The sequence below is a fragment of the Aquarana catesbeiana genome, linkage group LG06, assembly GCF_042186555.1.
Source record: "Aquarana catesbeiana isolate 2022-GZ linkage group LG06, ASM4218655v1, whole genome shotgun sequence".
In the NCBI taxonomy this organism is placed as follows: domain Eukaryota; kingdom Metazoa; phylum Chordata; class Amphibia; order Anura; family Ranidae; genus Aquarana; species Aquarana catesbeiana.
The window spans coordinates 70,982,775-70,999,414 of NC_133329.1; the positions used below are offsets into that span (position 1 = coordinate 70,982,775).

General features: G+C 40.2%; 1 protein-coding gene across 1 annotated transcript in view; it reads left to right on the plus strand.

Moving 5' to 3' along the window:
- LOC141147621 (uncharacterized) overlaps nucleotides 1–16,640 on the plus strand; it is a 205,277-nt gene that overhangs the window by 165,957 nt on the left and 22,680 nt on the right. The window contains exon 9 of the mRNA XM_073634852.1: nucleotides 11,695–11,766. Within this exon, the coding sequence (XP_073490953.1) occupies nucleotides 11,695–11,766 (72 nt within the window). The remainder of the gene's footprint in view (nucleotides 1–11,694; nucleotides 11,767–16,640) is intronic.

Consider the following 16,640-nt stretch of genomic DNA (forward strand, 5'->3'; position numbering starts at 1 on the left):
AAGCAGGTGCCAAACATATTTAGCCACTACTGTCAATTGATATGTATACACAATTTTGAGTGCCAAATTATTTTAGACAATTATAACATCCAGTTAACATCATTAATATTAGTACAGTAAATATTTGTTAAAATAATTTACCTGACTCCAGATGGTCATATCTGGTTCATCCAGGATGGAAGACCCAGCTTGCTCCTCATCAGCCTCTGCTGGGGTGGAGGGAAGGGTGGAGGGAAGGGTTGAAAGTGATGGCCTGGCTTCATTCTGGTCATCCAGAAAACGTAGTTGATTATAGTACCACAGCCTGGGTACATAAACATCATCTGCTGATGCTCCTGATCTCCTTGATTCCTGGATCTTCTTATGCTCCCTCTTATACATGTTCCTCAAGCCCCCAATTTTCTTGAGCAATGTCTCCATTGTTGCTTCCGGGATGGTCGCCTGGACAAAGGCCAGAAGTCTCTCCAGCGTTGACTTCCTCACATGCTTAGCATAATACTGAGGGTGTTTCACCTCCCACAAATTCCTCATCTCTCGATATTTGGAAATAAAAGATGTAAGGAACTCTGGATCCTTAAATAGGGGATTCATTATATCTGGAAAAGATGAAGTCACAAGACAAAAAACACTTTTATTATAGGTTTCGGCTAACCCCTCATCATCTTCTCCCTATGTAGGCCTCATCAATCTATCAAGCCATATAGGCCGCTTGCTACAAAGTCATGACCATAAAAACCAAAAAAAAAAAAAAATATCTAAAATTACCTTCATTTTGTAACGTCCAGGTCCACTATCACCTACCACAGAACGTACGTACGACACGTGCGGAAGGGCCCTCTTTATACACTACGCATGTGTGAAACTCCGCCTGCGTCGCCCGCCCCTGACGTTCGAAATTAACTCATGTTCTCCGCCCCCTAATTCGACGCACAGAACGTACGTACGACACATGCGGAAGGGCCCTCTTTATACACTACGCATGTGTGAAACTCCGCCTGCGTCGCCCGCCCCTGACGTTCGAAATTAACTCATATTCTCCGCCCCCTAATTCGACGCACAGAACGTACGTACGACACGTGCGCAAGGCCCCTCTTTATACACTACGCATGTGTGAAACTCCGCCTGCGTCGCCCGCCCCTGACGTTCGATTTTAACTCATGTTCTCCGCCCATTTTTTGTTACGGCGCGTAGTGGAGTTAAAGAATGGCGGAGACACCTGAAATGTTGACGACCTCAGGTAGTGGAGACAGCCCGGAGGCTGGAACGTCAGCGAAATCTATGAGGCCTAGATTTAAGGCCTCTAATATGAGTTTTAAAGAGATGGTGGAGATGGTGGCCATTCTTCACAAAGACGACTATGATGGCAATTATGGGCCGTACGCACGGCCAAATTTGCGCAAGGCCAAAATAATGGCGAAGGTCGTGGAGACTTTGCAGGCATCTTTTGGGGTCCAGCGCTCCAAAGATCAACTGCGAAAAAGATGGTCTGACCTGAAACTCAGGGAGCCGGATCAATACCGACGTATCCGGAAAGTTCTTAAAAAAAGTAAGTACTTGTCGTGTTTTTCTCTTGTGTTTATTACCTTGTATACTGCTCCATGTGCTTTTCCTTCCTATCCGATTTTTTGTTCATCGTTTTAAACGATCTTTTAATAAACCTCGTTACATATCTATAGATATATATCTATATATACATATACACATATATATACATACATATATATATATACATATACATATATATATACATATATATATATACATATATATACACATACATATATATATATATACATATATATATATACATATATATACACATATATATATATATATACATATATATATATATATATATATATATATATATATATATATATATATATATATATATATATATATATATATAACTATATATATAACTATATATATATATAACTATATATATATATATATATAACTATAGAGAGAGAGAGATATATATATATATATATATATATATTGAGAGATAGATATAGATATAGATATAGAGCTATAGAGAGAGAGAGAGAGAGAGAGAAATATATAGAGAGAGAGAAATATAGAGATAGGTAGATAGATAGATATAGAAATGTAAAACATTCTTTTTGAAGATTTGAAGTTATCTTAATTTTTTGGCTTTACATTTAGTTAGATATTTAGAGATTTTGTTCCAGATATAGAGAGAGATCAAAAGATTATTAACTATATTTTGAGATATTGATATCTATCTATCCGATATGTCTTTCTAATTTTAAATATTGAGGTAAAATAGGAACTCTACACAAACCACTTCATTACAAATGTTGGAAAATTACTATGTACTAAAATATCTGTGTGCTAATTAGATTAATAATTTTTTGTTTCACATAGGGGAAAAATCACTCAGCCAACAACCAGAAGACAGTCCACCCCAAGCAAAACATGATTGGGAAATAAGCCCAAGTCCCATTGAGGATGTGGAGGAAGGAGAGGTGGGCGACATGGGCACCCCACCAGGTGAGTGTCTGACACACCAGCTTACGGTAATCTATGCATGGCTGCCTTTTATTTTATGTAATTTTTCTACTCTATTTTAGGTGATCTGGTTGTGCTTGAGTCAAGCAACAGCGCCACCCCCGAGGATGTTCATGAAGTATGCGACATGGGCACCCCACCAGGTCAGTGTTTGAGACACCAGCTTTATGGTAAGGTAAACTTATGTGTGCATATTTCTAAACATATTTTTTTTTTCATTCCACTTTAGGTCCAAGTGACTATTTCACCACAGACAGTGCCCAACGGCTAATTGCTCAAATCATGGCCTGGAATGGGGAGATCGATCAAATGCGGAATCGGCTGGATCGTATGCAGCAGGAAATGAAGGACATGATTGATGTTTTGGGTCGAATCTAAATGCCCTTTTTTAAACCCCAAAACATCAATCATGTCCTTCATTTCCTGTTTTGCTGACCCCATTCTGGGCCTTCTCTTTTTTTTTTTTGGCAGAACATAAATGGCTGTTTAACCTAATGTAAAAAAGGAGGGCTGTTTCTCGTAAATACCTCAAAAATCCACAAAAAAATAAAACTTGATTTTCAAAAAAACACAAAAAAAAAAAAAAAAAACTTGATTTTAAAAAACCAAAAAAATTAAAAAACTTGATTTTAAAAAACCAAAAAAATTAAAAAACTTGATTTTAAAAAACCAAAAAAATTAAAAAACTTGATTTTAAAAAACAAAAAAAATTAAAAAACTTGATTTTAAAAAACCAAAAAAATTAAAAAACTTGATTTTAAAAAACCAAAAAAATTAAAAAACTTGATTTTAAAAAACCAAAAAAATTAAAAAACTTGATTTTAAAAAACAAAAAAAATTAAAAAACTTGATTTTAAAAAACCAAAAAAATTACAAAACTTGATTTTAAAAAACCAAAAAAATTACAAAACTTGATTTTAAAAAACCAAAAAAAATAATATACAAACTTTATTAAAAAAAAATAATAAAAACAAAAATAACTTGATAAAAAAAAAAAACATAAACAAAAAAATTGCTTTAAAAAAAAAAAAACAAAACAAAACTTGATTTTCCCAAAACAAAAAAATAAGCCTGTTTGTGAAAATCAAAAAGCCAAAAATATTTTTTTTGTGGATTAGGTATAAATATTTAGATATAATTATATTTTGCTACATTATTAAGATATCATTCTATTTTTGTCTATGAACATTTTATACTAAATGCAGAACTGAATGCATAACAACCATTAATAAAAACATCTCCTTATAGGAATTAAATAAATGTGTGGTTTGTTATTTCAAGGCTCAGTATCATTTTAGTTATAATTGTAAAAAAGTTGTTTACAGTGGCAATGGAGCTTATTTAGACATTTAAAATTACAATACAGTTGGCACTACAACTGCTCGACCATAACCTAGGAGACAGCCCAAAAGAAAGGCAAGCAATAAATATAATGCAAGATTTCATCAATAATTTTTTTATTGTCAAAAATTATATATCCTGGCCCATTGCAATGGCCCCCCTACCCATAAAATAATTAACATATTGCTGTCTAACTTGACGGGCACTTTGGGGGGCCAAGCCAGTACGGACAGTATCCAGGCCTGTAAGGTTGGCTTCTATTTGTCCGGCCTCAGGCCCAACTGTGCCTATATAATTTGGAGAATGCTTATTTAAAAAGTTGTGCAGAATGCAGCACGATAAAATGATAAAATTAAGTTTGTATTCCGCCAAATTAATGGCTGTTTGAAACAGGCGGAACCGGCTGGCCAGAATTCCAAACGCATTCTCAACCACTCTTCTAGCTCTGGCCAGCCGGTAATTAAAAACCCTCCTCTCCGGGGTGAGGGTTCTTTGGGGGAATGGCCTCATGAGGTGCTTGCTGAGAGCGAAGGCTTCATCGGCAATGAAGACAAAGGGGAGTCCTTCCACGTTATCCTCATCAGGTGGCAATCCCAGGCCACCACTCTGGAGACGCTGGCAGAACTCCGTCTGGGCAAATACTCCTCCATCCGACATCCGGCCATTCTTCCCCACGTCCACATATAAAAAATCATAGTGTGCCGACACCACCGCCATTAAAACAATACTGTGGAACCCCTTATAATTAAAATAATATGACCCCGAATGGGGTGGTGGCACAATGTGGACATGTTTCCCATCTATAGCCCCTCCACAATTGGGAAAGTCCCAACGGCTGGCAAAATGGGATGCCACAGTCTGCCATTCCTGTGGCGTTGAAGGAAACTGGGAAATCAAACAAGAAAACCAAAATCAATTAATTTGGAAGCTAACATTGCAAGAAAATTAGACAATTAAAAACATTATTCCCCAGCATCAGTATAACATTCAATAATTTAATTGTTCTGGAATAACTAATATGGAAAGGCACACTTATCAGATTGCTCACCCCCTCTGATGGAACATTGATTACATTTTAGGGGGTTGTGAAATCCCTAAAAAAGATTACTTTTAGGACACGCAGGAATTTAGGGACTAAAAAGGCTACAAGACTGCAGTTGTCGCACTCTGCAGGTGCAGTTGCTAACCAGCTTACAGTAAATGAGGTAATGTAAAAAGGCATTCATGTTGCAAGGAGTACACAATCACATGCAAGGGCAATTAATGAAAACACTTTGAGGCTTGCATATGATTTGATGATGGAAATCAGCAGAGCTTCTGCTCATTTACTAAAGCACTGGAACAAATGCACTTGTAGAGTGCACATGCATTTTGCAAAGTGCAACATATATTTGCTTTAGACAAATCAACACCACAGAACATTCCAGCAAATTTTAACGAGGGTGGGGGTGGGGGGGTTGTGAAATCTAGATAATTGCTCATTAGCAGCACACTATTTGGAGTGAGTTTAGGTGGGGGGGGGGTGGGGGGGTTGTGAAATCTAGATAATTGCTCATTAGCAGCACACTATTTGGAGTGAGTTTAGGTGGGGGGGGGTGGGGGGGTTGTGAAATCTAGATAATTGCTCATTAGCAGCACACTATTTGGAGTGAGTTTAGGTGGGGGGGGGGGGGTGGGGGGGTTGTGAAATCTAGATAATTGCTCATTAGCAGCACACTATTTGGAGTGAGTTTAGGTGGGGGGGGGGGTGGGGGGGTTGTGAAATCTAGATAATTGCTCATTAGCAGCACACTATTTGGAGTGAGTTTAGGTGGGGGGGGGGGTGGGGGGGTTGTGAAATCTAGATAATTGCTCATTAGCAGCACACTATTTGGAGTGAGTTTAGGTGGGGGGGGGGGGTGGGGGGGTTGTGAAATCTAGATAATTGCTCATTAGCAGCACACTAAATACACTCAAACAAAATACATTCCAAATGAGTAGACTAGGTGGATATGTTCCCATCACTTCATGCTGGGAAGGTTATTGAAGGAAAATATACATGCATGACAAAAAATAACAGTAAAAAATTCCAGCATGTGTGAGGATAAAAAGGGGACATTCACACTATATTGCAATGATGGTAAGTAGTGTTTGAAGCAAGAAATACATCACATTATCAAAGATTACATAAAAGAACATGTGATGCTAATAAAAGAAAAATATCTTACCTTAATATAGTCCTTCTGCAGGACCTGTATGATGGCAGAACAGGTCTCTGGGATAATGATCCCCAGAGCCTGGGGGGAGATGCCTGTCGAGAACTTAAGGTCCTGCAGGCTTCTCCCTGTGGCCAAATACCGCAAGGTAGCGACCAGCCTCTGCTCCGGAGTGATGGCTTGCCTCATGCAGGTATCCTGCCTGCTGATATAGGGGGTCAGCAAAGCCAACAAACGGTCAAAAACGGGGTCCGTCATCCGGAGAAAGTTCCTGAAATCCTCAGGATTATTCTCACGGATCTCACGGAGCAAAGGCATGTGACAGAACTGGTCACGCTGAAGCAACCAATTCTTGGTCCATGAACTCCTCCTCGCCCTGTTCATGGACTGGTCTTGGGCTGAAGAATAAACTACAGCACCAAGCACATACAATGCACGAGCTCTACGACGAGTACGTACAGGTAACATGGCTTCAAAACGGTCGGCTGGTCAGAACGCACTAAACAGAACGCACTGAAGAACAGCAAGGCCTGTGAAGAACGACCTGAAAATCAGGAACGAGCGGCCAATAAAACAAAGATTTCTCAATGCCAACTGACCAAACGCACTGAAAAGCAGATACAAACCTCACAAGCACAGACTGAACAACAGTTAAAACGAACTGAAAAATACGAGTCTCACAAGCGCGAATCGTCTCTCACCAAACTTCTACTAACACGAGATAAACACGAGATTAGCAGAAGGAGCCCAAAGGGTGTCGTACGGGCTATTGAACTTCCGTTTTATAGTCTCGTCGGACTTGGTGTACGTCACCGCGTACTAGGCTGTCGTACTTTTGTGTGGTCGTGTGTGTGCAAGTCCGTTCGTAAGAAAGTCTGCCGCAAGTCCGCCGAAGGTACGTCGGAAGTATGTCGGACAGGCTGTCGGACTTTTGTAGACGAAAAGTCCGACCGTGTGTACGCGGCATTATAATTACTAAAGCAATGAAAATATATTGGGGTACAGTTCAATTGATATTGAGGGTATATACCTCTTCTAAGGGAAATCTACAGCCCGTATTTGAGGTTCACCCTGTGTCCCCCCGGAAGTGGTTTATCCACTCACAGCCCGCCTGCAATGTACTGTCTGCGAGCAGCGGCTGTAGGCAAAGTAGTGTACCCATATATCGCTGCCTATTTTTGGGTTTAGGGTGAACGCATGCACAACCCCCGCCCAGCTCCCCCTGTGATTGTACACAGCGGGAGCCTATCAACAAGTCCCGGCTAATGATTCACGGGACCTGCTGATCAATTGTGTACAATTACAGCCCGGAGCTCTTGTGTTGCTATACAATACAGAACTCTGCACAGAGGTAAAGATCTGAGAGGTCATTAGTAAAAGCAGCACACTGTACACATACACACATTACACATTGTTAGTTTCATATTGATCACATTTGATCGCCCTAGATGTTAACCTCTTCCTGCCCCATGTCATTAGTACAGTGACAGTGCATATTATTAGCATGTGAAAATGAAATAAAAAGTAGCGCATAAATGGTGCCAAAAGTCTTCAATCAAGAAAACAACTAAAAAAAACAAAAAACAAATGTCCACAAATAATAAACATAACAGTGAAAAAACTTGTAAGTCTCTCAATATAGGTGAATAAAATCCTGTCGGTGAGTGGGAAACAAATGACATGGAATGTCCCACTGAAAACCATGCATGGATGCAGGGAGACAGAAGTTAAAATGCAGGTGAATCAACAAATCATCCCCAAGTTGTATCTCTCAACAACATGCGACTTGGTAAAGGTGGTGTGTAAGAAACTCTTACCAGATATGATGGACTCCCTTGTCAGTGACAGGGAGTCACTCGAGCGGGTTGCCTCTCAGGGCCAGTGAACGGACATCACAGCTCTGCGAACCTTCTGGGTCAAACTCTGCGCGGATCTCCCGGGGTCGCCAGGTGGGTCCTCCCAAAGGATGGCCAAGGTGCGGATCAGAGGGAACAATGCGTCACGTACAAAGGCTGGAGTGAAGGCTGGTTGAATCTCTCAGTAAGTATGTGGAGAAAAAATAAACAAGCTCCACATAGTGTAGATGAGCAAAAATAGGATTTTTATTGCTAAAAACGCCAGGTAACAATAAAATGTGATCACAGAGTATAAAATCGAAAATGGGCAACAAGGAGGATGCTGGAAGCGCCCAATAATATTATTATTAGCATCAATCACTGTATTAGTGTCACTGGGGATATCAGTGTCAGTCAGCCCCCCTCCCCCCCCCCCCCCCCCGTCAGTTAGTTTCAGATTGACAGCGGCAGTATCGCAGTCCCATTTTAAGTCCCTGATCACCACCATTAGTAGTATAACAAATTCCAGTGTATATATACAATAATTTGTAGGCACTTCAAACACGTTCATGCAAACTAGGGCTGCAACTAATGATTATTTTCACAATCGATTAGTTGGCCGACCTATATGGTTAGGGAGCAAAATATCTAATCCACTCTGAGATTAACAGACAGAAGAGATATACAGTGGAACCTCGGATTGCGAGTAACGCGGTTAACGAGCGTTTCGCAATACGAGCACTGTATTTTTAAAAATCGTAACTCGGTTTGCGAGTGTTGTCTCGCAATACAAGCATGATTCAGGCCAAAGCAGTGTGAAGTACAGCTTTTGGCCTGAGGTGGGGGGCGCCGAGGCCGAGCAGAGCCGAACGTCCCATTCGGAAATGCACGGAAAAGCCCGAGGACAGCACGGCTGACCTTGGCAAATCTCGGGTAGGAAGTCTTTCCGAGGTTTGCCGAGGTCAGCCGAAGTGTCCTTGGGCCTTTTTGGCCGTTGCCGAGGCTCTACGGCGCAGCCCGCCTCTGCCCGCATGCGGTATTGCATCCCATTGAAGTCAATACGGAACAAATTATTTTCGTATCCATTGACTTCAATGGGAAAACTCGCTTTGCAATGCGAGTACATTGGATTACGAGCATTCTCCTGGAACGGATTATGCTCATAATCCGAGGTTCCTATATACTGTATATACTTTTAGAGGATATATACTGTATATACTAATAGAGGATATATACTGTATATACTATTTGAGGATATATATTGTATATACTATTAGAGGATATATACTGTATATACTATTAAAGGGTGAATCTGGTAAAAATCATCACACTCAGATCAAATTTTTTTTATTTAAAAAACAAACAATGTCTTCCTTCAAAAAAAATGTAATTGTAAGAACGTTAGTTCAATTTTCTAATCGTTAGTGGGGTCAAATAGACATTAATTTTCAACCACAGTGACAGAAAAATTTGGAAATCATAGAAAACTTCTTTGTCAAAGGAATTTTCAGACAGTGCATGTGGTTTTCTTTCAGAAATTACAGTCATTTTAAAAACAGACATTTTCAACAACATTCTTTCATTCAGCGAATGTACAAAGATTTTTCGTCTGAATATTCTTGGCTCTGTTCTTCTTGACCAGCATAAGGCTCTGTACACACCTATGCAGTTTGCTTTTAATGCGTTTCTGCAGTGCTTTTTGCTGTGCGTTTTGATTTTTGCGCACAAGATTTTGCTGTGATTTGCATTTTTGCATTGTTTTGGCCAATTTGTTGCTGGGCAGATTTAAAAACACAAATTGCTGAAAAAAGACATAATATGCTTTTCTGCATCTTCTTCATTGAAGTATATTGAACCAAAAAAGCACCGTTTTGCATAAAAAAAAAGTCCCTGACCCTTTCCAAATACGCAGCGGCTTAAAAAAGAATAGGTGTGAACGTGTCCCATAGGAAACCATGTGAATGAACTGTAGTGCATTTCTGTAAAAAGCATCAAAACACACATAGATGTGAACCAGGTCCAAGACGTTTATAACGTAATGGGGTTAAAAAAAACTAAAATTAGCCCTTTATAGTACAAAAAGAGCAAATAATCACTACTGTAAGGGATTCATTTTTTTACTGTAGAACTGTGCAAGTAATATTTACAGTAGCGATTATTTGCTCTTTTTGTACCATAAAGGGCTCATTTTAGGTTTTTTTTTTTTAACCCCATTATGTTACTGGCCGATTAATCGATTATGAAAATAGTAATCGATTAATTTCATAATCGATTAGTTGACGATTAATCAAATAGTTGTTTCAGCCCTGATGCAAACCAATCAATATACACTCATTGGGTTTTTTTTTTATCAAAAACATGTAGCAGAATACATTTTGGCCAAAATTTATAGAGCCTTTTTTTTTTTTATTTATTGGATATGTTTTATGGGAGAAAGTAAAACAAATTATTTTTTCATTTATATCATAAAAAAATAAAACCCTAGTGGTAAGAAAATGCCACCAAAAGAAAGCTTTCTGGGGTTGAGGTACTAAAATTGGAGAGTACAAAATCTGGTGCAGCTCTGCATAGAAACCAATCAGTTTCCAGGTTTTTTTGACAAAGCCTAATTGAACAAGCTGATTGGCTACTATGCACGGTTGCGCCAGATTTTGCACTCTCCAGTTTACGTTAATAAACCCCTGATGTGTGTGGGGAAAAAAAATGATACAAGTTTCATATGAGTACAGTGACACATGACCGCGCAATTACCAGTTAAAGTAGCGCAGTGGCGTATAGCAAAAAATGGCCTGGTCGTGAAAAGGGGAAAATCTTCGGGAGCTCAAGTGGTTAAAAAGCAGTTCTGGTTGTAATATAAACACATATAGCTCTACAAAACGGTTAATGACTTTGCCATTCTATCCTGAAGAAGTGGACCAAATCTGCAACACACACTGGAGAAAGGATGCCAATCCACCATTGGCCATGGCAATGTTTTATACAGAATGACTCTAGAGTTACAGTAAACAGATATAAACAAGCGTATATTTAGGTAATGGTGTTGGGTAACAATGATCTATCAGCCTGTAACTTTTTAAAGTGGACATTCAGTCATTTTTTCATCTTTCCATCTAATAAATCTTCTGCCCCTGTTGTTGTTTTAACTTTGGATAGTAAAACATTTTTTTTTCTGCCAGTAAATCCCTTATACAGCCCACTTCCTGTTTCTTGTCTGGTCATTAGCCTAGGCTTATGACATCATACACAGCTCTCTCTCTCTCACTTGTGAGAGTTTGCCAGGAAAGGAGGGGAGATGAGTCATAAGAGGTCCAATGAGAGCTGCAGAGCTGGAGGTGTGCCTCTGTGTGTCTCTGTAAATCCAGGAAGTGAACAGGCAGCAGCTTCAGCTGCCCACAGTTAAAATGGCTGCAGCCAGACTCAGTGGAGAGAGATTTCTGCAGTATATTTACAAGTACAGATCACTGTATATATAAAATAATATGCAAAGTGGTTGAAGGGAAGCTTCAGAATGGCAAAGATGCTTTTATTACAAATTATATGAACAGAATGCAGTTCCTCTTTAATGTTTTGTTTTGATTTTTTTACTTTTTTTGGTAATAATGCAAATCAAGTGATTTTATCTATGTATTTATCCCCATGTCATACTTGTAAAGTCCAAATATAATTTGGGTTTAGTTTGGGATGGTAACAGTATTCGGTTAGTACCTGTAATGACAGTATTCAGTATATGATGGTATTTCTTTATTTCACATGCCTTTGTTTATATTTTTTCCACATTTCTTTCAAAGAAAACCAATCAGCAAATAGAAACAGAAGAAATCTCCCTGAATATTCAGAGCAACTGCTTTCACCAAATAAAGGTACAGTGGTTTAAGCAACATCATCTCTCCTACAAACTGTAACACATAGTAACATAGTTAGTCAGGTTGAAAAAAGACACAAGTCCATCCAGTTCAGCCATAAAAAATAAATAAAATAAAAAATATCGTACAATCCAATATACCCAATTCTATACCCACAGTTGATCCAGAGGAAGGCAAAAACCCCAGCAGAGCATGATCCAATTTGCTACAGCAGGGGAAAAAATTCCTTCCTGATCCCCCGAGAGGCAATCAGATTTTCCCTGGATCAACTTTACCTATAAATGTCAGTACCCCGTTATATTCTGTACATTTAGGAAAGTATCCAGGCCTTTCTTAAAGCAATCTACTGAGCTGGCCAGAACCACCTCTGGAGGGAGTCTATTCCACATTATCACAGCTCTTACTGTGAAGAAACCTTTCCGTATTTGGAGATGAAATCTCTTTACCTCCAGTCGTAAAGAGTGTCCTCTAGTCCTCTGTGTTGACCGTAAAGTGAATAACTCAACACCAAGTTCACTATATGGACCCCATATATATTTGAACATGTTGATCATATCCCCCCTTATTCTCCTCTTCTCAAGAGAGAATAAATTCAGTTCCTCTAATCTTTCCTCATAGCTGAGCTCATCCATGCCTCTTATCAGTTTGGTTGCCCTTCTCTGCACTTTCTCCAGTTCCCCGATATCCTTTTTGAGAAATGGTGCCCAAAACTGAACTTCATATTCCAGATGAGGTCTTACTAATGATTTGTACAGGGGCAAAGTGATATCTCTCTCTCTGGAGTCCATACCTCTCTTAATACAAGAAAGGACTTTGCTTGCTTTGGAAACCGCAGCTTGGCATCGCATGTTATTATTGAGCTTATGATGTACCAAAACCCCCAGATCCCTCTCCACTACGGATTCCCCCAGTTGTACTCCCCCTAGTATGTATGATTCATGCATATTCTTAGCCCCCAAATGTATAACTTTACATTTATCAACATTAAACCTCATCTGCCATAGTCGCCCAATTAGACAGTACATTGAGGTCGGCTTGTAAATTGGAGACATCCTGTAAGGACGTTATTCCACTGCATAGCTTGGTGTCATCTGCAAAGACAGAAATGTTACTTTTGATCCCAGACCCAATATCATTTATAAAGATATTAAAGAGTAAGGGTCCCAGCACTGAACCTTGGGGTACACCACTGATAACCTTAGACTATTCAGAGTAAGAACCATTAACCGCTACTCATCTGAATTCTGTCTTTTAGCCAGTTTTCTATCCATTTACAAATTGATATTTCCAAGCCTGTAGACTTTACCTTACACATGAGCCGTGTGTGCCGAACTGTATCGAACGCTTTTGCAAAATCCAAGTATACCACGTCCACAGCCACCCCTCTGTCCAAGGTTTTACTTACCTCTTCATAAAAAGAAATCAGATTTGTCTGACAGTCAAATCTATTCACACAAGATAAAAGTATCTTAAACATATATAAAGTGCATGACTATAAATTACATCACAATCAATTGGATATAATAAAATAAAGTAAATATGAAAATAGGCGATAAAGAAAATAAATAAATATAAAAGTGCTCTCTATCCGTGCAATGAGAGCAAAAGTTCAAAAAATAGATAAGTGAAAGGCCCAATTCTGGACGTAAAAAACTGCATAAAGTGATTCGCTGAAAAAATAAATAAGCTGGCCCAAGTTCATAAAAGTCCTCATGAAAAAACTCTTGATAACATCAGTCTCTCAGAACTCTCACCTTAATTGGTCATAAAACAAGCATCGCTCACATGGACTCTACTTCAGCTGCAAAAAGAAGAGAATTGCCCCTGGGGCAATTCCTCACGTCACAGGATGTCTTTGACGTGTGGAGGTGCCACCATGGGTCTGAAAAGGACTATACTTATTTTTCTCCACATCACAAATCGTATTCCAGGATTGATATGTTCCTCACGGACAAGTGGCTACTACAAAACGTTGGTGCATCTGTAATCCACACCGTGACGTGGTCGGACCATGCTCCAATCACCATCTCCATCAACGACACTGCACCCCAGCGGAATACATTCCTATGGCGTGCGAACAATTACATTCTGCAACACCCAACCTACTCCCAAGATATCAAAAAACAACTGCAGGAATATTTTGATTTAAACAAGGGCTCGGTGGGGGACCCCGTCACGGTGTGGAACGCACATAAAGCGGTTCTGAGAGGTACGATTATGAAATTAAGTGCAATATGCAAGAGAAAGAGGACGCAGCAAATAGACACCCTTACATCCCAAATTGCAACTCTTGAATCCCAACACAAGACCAAACCAAACCCGACACTTCTAGCCCAGCTACTGACCCTCAGACGCGACCTACGCTCCCTACTTCTATATTCCTACGAACAACTCCAACGCAAACTCAAAGCCAACAATTACTCCACGTCCAACAAAGCAGGCAAGAGATTGGCACAGCGCCTCAAGGGACTTAAAATTAAGTCCAGAATAACCCACTTATTCCACCCCCGCTCTAATGTTAAACTGACTAACCCCCAAAACATAGCGAATGCATTTAGCGAGTATTATAGTAACTTATACAACATCAAACATGACCCCGACACCTACCAACCGTCCTCTGCTGACATTATTGACTTTCTCCACCAAATTAAGCTCCCGACCCTGACAGACTCCCAATTGGCTTTTCTAAGCAAACCGTTTACAGACCAGGAAATCCTAAACACAATTTCTTCTCTGCCTTTGAACAAAGCTCCCGGACCTGATGGGTTCACGGGAGAATATTACAAGCAACTTTCCAGCCACCTAATTCCTCATATGACAGAATACTTCAATATTGCTGCCTCCTCTTCCAAGCTCGCAAATGAATCTCTCAATGCTATTATTATTACCATCCCGAAACCGGGAAAAGATCCAACCTCCCCTCCAAACTTTCGTCCAATATCTCTGTTGAATCTTGACGTTAAAATATATGCCAAAACAATTGCCAGACGCCTGATGACGGTAATGCCGGATCTCATCCACAAAGACCAATCCGGGTTCATCAAAGATAGACAGGCTCCTGACGCCACAAGATGGATGATAAATCTGATACACCATATTGAGTCTAGTGGAACGCCTTATCTGCTCCTATCTTTGGACGCGTTCGATAGGGTCCACTGGTCCTACCTACGAGAAGTATTGACCAAGTTTGGGTTTAGGGACTTCATATATGACGCTATAATGGCACTATATACTACCCCATCAGCACAGGTCTACTCTGCAGACATGCTATCACAACCTTTTCACATAACGAATGGCACTCGTCAGGGCTGCCCGTTATCCCCACTGATTTTCAATATGTTAATAGAACCCTTAGCAGAACACGTCCGCTCAAACCCCCTCATTACGGGTCTAACGATAGGCAAAATCCAACACAAGATTAGTCTTTTCGCGGACGACGTCATACTGATACTCACCAACCCTAACTCCGCCCTCCCTGCAGCCCAAAAACTGCTAGAGTGGTTTGGACGAGTCTCGTACTACAAACTGAACGTAACTAAATCACACATTCTGGATCTTAAAATAGACGCCACCTCCAGACACCTTTTACAGGCGCAATTCCCCTTTGCCTGGGCAGACAACAGTATATCCTACTTGGGAATTAATTTAACTAAATCAACCAAACAACTCTTCACAGCAAATTTCAAACCTCTCCTAGCCAAATTAAAAAGTGAAACACTAAACCTAACTAAACACAACCTCTCCTGGTCCGGGAGACTGGCAGCGTTCAAAATGATCCACTTACCACAAATACTCTATCTGTTCAGAACTATCCCCATCCCCATTCCTAAACAATATTTCAAATCCCTACAAACTATGTTTAACAAAGCTATTTGGAACGGAACTAAGCCCAGATGTGCACACGCTATACTCAGACACCACAGATCGGCCGGGGGCTCGGGCACAATCGAATTTGAGGACTATCACACAGCGGAAATCTTGGCCCAAATGGACGAGTGGTTCCAGTCCAGCCCTAGCAAGCTCTGGAGTTCCATCGAGAACTCGACCTTGATCCATCCAAATTTAAAATTTTGGGCGATGAGCACACCCTGGTGCCCAAAAATATCGTCGGCTTTACCTCCTACAATGTTAGCAACAATCACAGCTTGGAAAAAAATACTACACAACGGTCGCGCTGTCCCTGACACCCTTTCCATACCTATCCCGATAGAAGCTCTCCAACATATATCACCCGATCTACACTTAGGTCAGTGGTCCAAAAAAGGTATCAATACCATACAGGATATCCTTCAAAATGACAGTCCGAAACACTTCTCCCATCTTCAAAGCGAATTCAACCTGCCTCCTTCAGAGCTATTCACCTACATGCGCGTCACCCACTGCCTTAAAGCCATCCAATTTCCTCTCTACACATTACACTCCAGTTCCTGGGATTATCTCACGTAACCCTCCCCAAAACTAAAAGGCATATCTCTATTTTACAATATCCTAAACCGCAAACTACAATTTACTAAAAAAGCCCCCCACGTACACTGGGAAAGTGACCTAGGACATTCATACACGGAACACCAATGACAAAGAGCACTTAGGTCTACCTACGCGGTCACAAAATGCTCCTCACTTTGGGAGATAACCCAAAAACTGTCCCTCAAATGGTATCTCACCCCCTCGAAGCTAGCTAAGTTCAGCTCTCCTACGAGCGACCAATGTTGGCGATGCAACTCAGCCAAGGGAGATTTGCTCCACATTTTTTGGTCCTGTCCTCGGCTAAAGAAATACTGGCAAAAAATATTTCTCATACTGACAGACATTACAAACCAAACCCTACTCCCCTCCCCTGACCTGGCACTACTAAACCTCAATATTGATTC